This window comes from Acanthisitta chloris, unplaced genomic scaffold (assembly GCF_000695815.1).
Source record: "Acanthisitta chloris isolate BGI_N310 unplaced genomic scaffold, ASM69581v1 scaffold12530, whole genome shotgun sequence".
Taxonomy (NCBI): domain Eukaryota; kingdom Metazoa; phylum Chordata; class Aves; order Passeriformes; family Acanthisittidae; genus Acanthisitta; species Acanthisitta chloris.
The window spans coordinates 1-5,408 of NW_008653395.1; the positions used below are offsets into that span (position 1 = coordinate 1).

Sequence of the window (5,408 nt, forward strand, 5' to 3'; positions counted from 1 at the left end):
CTCCACATGGACCATGAGTGACTGACCACAACTCTTTGCGTGGGACCATCCAGCCAGTTCTTTATCCACCCAGTGGTCCACCCATCAAATCCATGTCTCTCCAATTTAGAGACAAGGATGCTGTGTGGGACACTCCCAAACGCCTTGCATAAGTCCAGGTAGATGACATCAGCCGCTCTGCCCCTATCCACAAATTCTGTGGCCCCATCATAGAAAGGCACCAAATTCATCAGGCATGACTTGCCCCTGGTAAACCCTTGCTGGTTATCAACAATCACCTCTTTGCTTTTCATGTGCCTAAGCACAGCTTCCAGGAGAATCTGCTCCATGATCTTGCCAGGCACAGAGGTGAGGCAGACTGGACAGTAGTTCCCTTGTTCTTCTGCTTTCCCCTTTTTAAAAACAGGGTAATATTTCCCTTTTTCCAGTCATTAGGGACTTCACCTGACTGCCAGGATTTCTGGAAAATTATAGGTGGTGGCTTAGAAACTACATCCATCAGTTCCCTCAGGACCCAAGGAACAATCTCATCAGGAACCATGGACATCACCAAAGTTATTCTGAGTAATATCCTTACAATTCTGACATAACAATGCTTATATAGCATTTTGTTTCTCTGCTAAAAAAATGCTAAGAAAAGCTACCAAATGGTCCACAAAATAGCAAACTCCCAGAACCCCATGCTCTTTTCTTCTACTATATTATGTATTCTCTACAGCTGTAGTGGATTATTACTAGAAGACACTCTTTACATATGACAAAAGTTATAGAAAATGGTTTAAAAACAAATGGTATACCCTACAGAGTATGGTATACTCCACAAATGGACAACTTCCCCTCCTCCAAACTCTTTGCAAATCTTTCTTTTTGCTTCTGACAAGTGAAGAGTAGATTTTCAGGACCACTTATGAACAGAAATGGAAGCCAGAGAATGATTTTGCTCATGCCAGCAGAATACTTTTATAGTGTTGAAATAATCAGAAGCATATTAAGTACACCACAGCAGTTAATGAACCTGGTGAATGCACAGGCATAAGGGCGAAAGAAATTTTTGTGCACTTTTTTGTACTTATACAGAAAAACAATGTAAATACAGGATTTCATGCATAAGCCAAGGACTCAACCATCAGAAGAAATATCTTTAAAGGTCTGCATTTTTAATTCCTCATTTTGAGGATTTCAGCCTCTTCCTCAAGGGTTTGTTAACACCTCCTATTAGTGTCTGCATATTGAATACCATGGGTTATTGATCCTGATCTGCTTCTGCTAGGCTGTATTAGTTAAATATAGTCACCTGGGTTTTTTTTCAGTAAAAGAAAATACCAAAGGCTTCATATCAAAGGTCTTTTATGGCTGGTTCTTTTCATGAATTCTTAGACTTTAATTTTTATACATGTCTCTTCTAATCATCTTGTCCTTTTTTGTTTATGTTTCCTGTACACACACAATATAATGAAACTGTTCTAAAGTTCTCTTACTTTACTCCCCTCTCCCCTTAGAAAAACATCTCAAATTATATTCCATTTAACTGTTTACCTAAACACAACAGAAAATAAATGAAGAACCATGTGACAGGCAATTTTCTTACCTCTAGGTTGAGATAAAGTTCAGCTAAGAACAGTACAAAGGCATGAAACTGTTTTCTAGTAGCCTCATCTCCTTTGGTGGCTTCATCCCTGTTTTCATACTCTGTTTGACACCTGTAAACATTGAAACAAAACCATATCATCTGTAGATATCCTAACATATGCAACATGCTTCTCATCTAAAGGAATGCTAAGAACTTGGGAGCTGCATGGAAGTGTTAGATGCTGAACCCTGGGAAGTATAAGTTGTGAAGGAAATGAGAGGCCTTCACAAAGAAACCAGGGATTTGCATCCTTTTAGATGAATACATATGATTGCATGATCTTGTCTTTAACAAGCACTACGGTATCTGATGCAGCAAAATGAAACAGAGCAACTTACAACATGTAGAAATTAAGATAGCTATATAATTTACATATTATAATATGGGTCCAGGACGTGTAACACTAGCACAAGCAGCCAAATGTCCCCAGCAGTAGACATGTTCCCCCTTTCAGGGTGTTGCCCATAATGTCATAGATGCCTTTACACTTACATGAAAAATTCTTTATTTCACCATTTTAAGTGACAATGACACACATTTCATGACACCAACCTGAGTGGTGCAAGTGATATTCTAGAGGGAAGAGATAGCACACAGTGGGACCATGACAGGCTGGACAGGTGGAGCTGTGAAACTCATGAAGTTCAATGAGGCCAAGTATAAGGTCCTGCGCATGTGTCAGGGCAATCCCAAGCACAGGTTGGGCTGAGAATGGATTGAGAACAGCCCTGCTGAGAAGGGCTTGGGGGTCCTGGCTGAGGAGAAGCTCAAACCTCGAATGACAGAACTATGTGTTGCAGCCCTGAAAGTAAATGACACCCCGGGCTGCACCCAGAGCAGTGTGAGCAGTGGGTCAAGGGAGGTGATTTTGTCCACCTACTCCTCTCTTGTGAGACCCCATCTGGAGCACTGCATCCAGCTCTGGGGTCCTCAACGTAAGGAGGACACAGGCATGTTAAGTGAGTCCAGACAGGGCCACTAAGTTGCCAAGAGGGCTGGAGCACCTCCCTTGTGAAGACAGGCTGAGAGAGTTGGGGTTGTTTAGCCAGGAAAAGAGAAGGCTTCAGGGACACTTTGTATCAGCATTCCAGTACCAAAAAGAGGTTTACAAGAAAACTGGAAAGCAACTTTTCCTAAGAGCACATAGTGACAGAACAAGGGGGAATGGCTTTAAGCTGACAAAGGATAAGTTTAGATGAGGTATTAGGAAGAAATTCTTTACTCGGAGGGTGGTGAGGCACTGGCACAGGTTGCCCAGAGAAGCTGTGGATGCCCCATTCCTGGAAGTGTTCAAGGCCAGGTTGGGTGGGGCTTTGAGCAACCTGGTCTACTGGAAGGCTCCCTGCCCACAGCAGGATTGTTGGAAGTAGATGGTCTTTAAGGTTCCTTCCAACTCAAACCATTTTATGATTCTGTAATTTAGATATAAATACAAATATATAGGATTAAGATAATATGGCAGTGAAGCAATTTTTCTACAAGTTTACATAGCAGTTCAAAAAACAAAAAAAACCCAAAACTCAGCTGAGAGAAAAGGAAAGCCACACAAATTCCAATGTATTCTCAATAAATGTATAATGGATTAAGAACTATCAGAGAAACTGAAAAATCTAAAGAGCCAAAATACAAAATTTCAGGTACAAACTTGGCTGAGAAACAGAAGCGGACCTCTCTGTGGTCATATTGTTAGGTTATCTGCACACACCCTCCAATTTCATGCATATTAGCATTAAAAACATAAGCAAGTTTAGACTCAGGCTTCAGGATGCAAAAATGGATGTTATCTTTTGGGTTTGCTTTAAAAATGGTAACTAGAAAATCCAAGATTAACAGGGGTTTCCTTCATGTTAAAGTAATACACAATTAACAAAACAGGAGTGGTATTTTTGAAAAAGAAATGGGAAAAATTAGTATTTCCAGCTTCTCCATGTCCTGGTCTTAGCAGTTGCTTTGCAGTGTTTACACTAAATCAAGGACTTTACCACTTCCCACCTCACTCCACTGGTGAGCAGGCTGGAAGGGCACAAGAAGTTGGGAGGGGACAAAGTCAGGACAGCTGATCCCAGCTGATCACAGGGATATTACATCCCATGTGGCCTCACACTCAGCATACAGACTAAGGAGAAAGCTGGCCAGGGGCTGCTGTTTGGGAACTGGTTGTGCATCAGTGGGTGGGTAGTGAGCAACTGCACGGTGTGTCACTGGGTGAGTGATGGGCAACTTCATGGTGCATCACTTGTGTTGTATATTCTAATTATTTTGTCACTGTTTTTATTTTCCCATCCTTTTCTGTCCTACTGAAATGTCTCTATCTCAATCCAAGAATTTTACTTCCCTCCCTCCACGCCAGTTCTCCTGCCCATCTCACTGTGGGGCTGGGGGGAAGTGAGCGAGGGGCTGCAAGGTGTTTAGCTACCTGCCAGGTTAAACCACAACACTTCATAAGGTGCCACTCATGATAAAAGATCATCAGAATGCATTGCTGTGAAAGTTTATCATGCTTTTGTTTCATAAGTGCATTAAGCAAAAGTTTTAAAATAAGAAGCAAGCCTGAAGGACAGAAAGCTACATATCCCAAAAGGAAAAAAATTGCTAATTTCTAAAGAATTCTGAAGTATCCAAGTGCAGTACTCCTTCAAATGTCAAGCAGTAAGATTTTAAAGGAAATATAACCATTTAAGTAATGTTGCATTTTTGTCAACTACCAAGTCTAGTAATTATTAAACCATAAGGCCCCAGAACTCTGTAGTAACTGAAGAAATGTATACTTCTGGATTTTATACATCTACTTCATAGATACAAAGTTAGTTAACCAATCAGTGAATAAACCTTATACAGCAAGTCCAGCCAAAAAAAAATGTAATAAAAGAGAAAACCACAATGAACTAAGTCCTGGTAAGAGTCAAAGGACAAGGATAGTACATACATGGGCATTTAGTATACTTCTAAAGTTGATTAGCTTTCCAATTTAAAGTTATTTGGGATCAGTCTGAGACACTCAATACAAAAGAGCCTGTGGGACTCCAGATGGAGTTCTATTTTCATATTCTAAAGTATGTACCTGTGCTTCAACACTCCTCAATCTATATTGCTATCCTGAATACATACCTCTTTGCATGTGGCAGTAAGAGTTACACACAAGACAGAGAGACATGTAACCTAAGAAACTAACAGGCTTACAAGGACGTGCTGATACTGACCTTTGAAGCAACAACTGTCGAAAGTTCCCACTTTGTGGACTAATGGTTAGATGGTGAGATAGATAGTTACACAACCGTGCTCCCATGTAGGAAAAATTTGGGACAGATGTGGCCTTCCAAAATAAAAGTAGAAAAATAAATTACTCATAAAACTAATGATTAGGGTATCAGGAAATATCTTTAAAGCTTTTTTTTGTAAACTGTATTAAGTAACAGTTGATTAGACAACCGAAGAGCAGAAGATTAATGACTACTATTTGCCATGTTCATCCTTGTATCTCATCAACACTCTGCTATGTGCATTTCAGCACTGTGATTTTGTGGCTCTAAGCAAACAGCCACCATTCTGTCATGTACCTTCAATTCTACTTCTGCATTGTGACCTATAACCAAGAGTGTCTGAAAGTTACTTACAAACTGCTTGTACAAAAAAATCAACAGTGGACATCGAACACTTTTCAAGGACACACTCTCTCAGGGAGCAATGTACACATCGAAACATCATAAAAAGTCGCCTTCATTCAGTCTAAGAGCTATTTATCTCAGAATCTTATTTTTGGCCATAGTGAATACCCAGG

At 40.3% G+C, this 5,408-nt stretch overlaps 1 protein-coding gene across 1 annotated transcript in view; it reads right to left on the bottom strand.

Moving 5' to 3' along the window:
* Positions 1-1,588: 1,588 nt before the first annotated feature.
* The window catches only part of LOC103808079 (polyadenylate-binding protein-interacting protein 1-like), a gene marked incomplete at its 3' end in the record, with an annotated part of 12,276 nt that continues 8,456 nt past the window's right edge, over positions 1,589-5,408 (bottom strand). The window contains exons 3-4 of the mRNA XM_009080847.1: positions 4,831-4,943; positions 1,589-1,700 (exon numbers count right to left, since the gene is read on the bottom strand). Of these exons, the coding sequence (XP_009079095.1) occupies positions 1,589-1,700; positions 4,831-4,943 (225 nt within the window). The remainder of the gene's footprint in view (positions 1,701-4,830; positions 4,944-5,408) is intronic.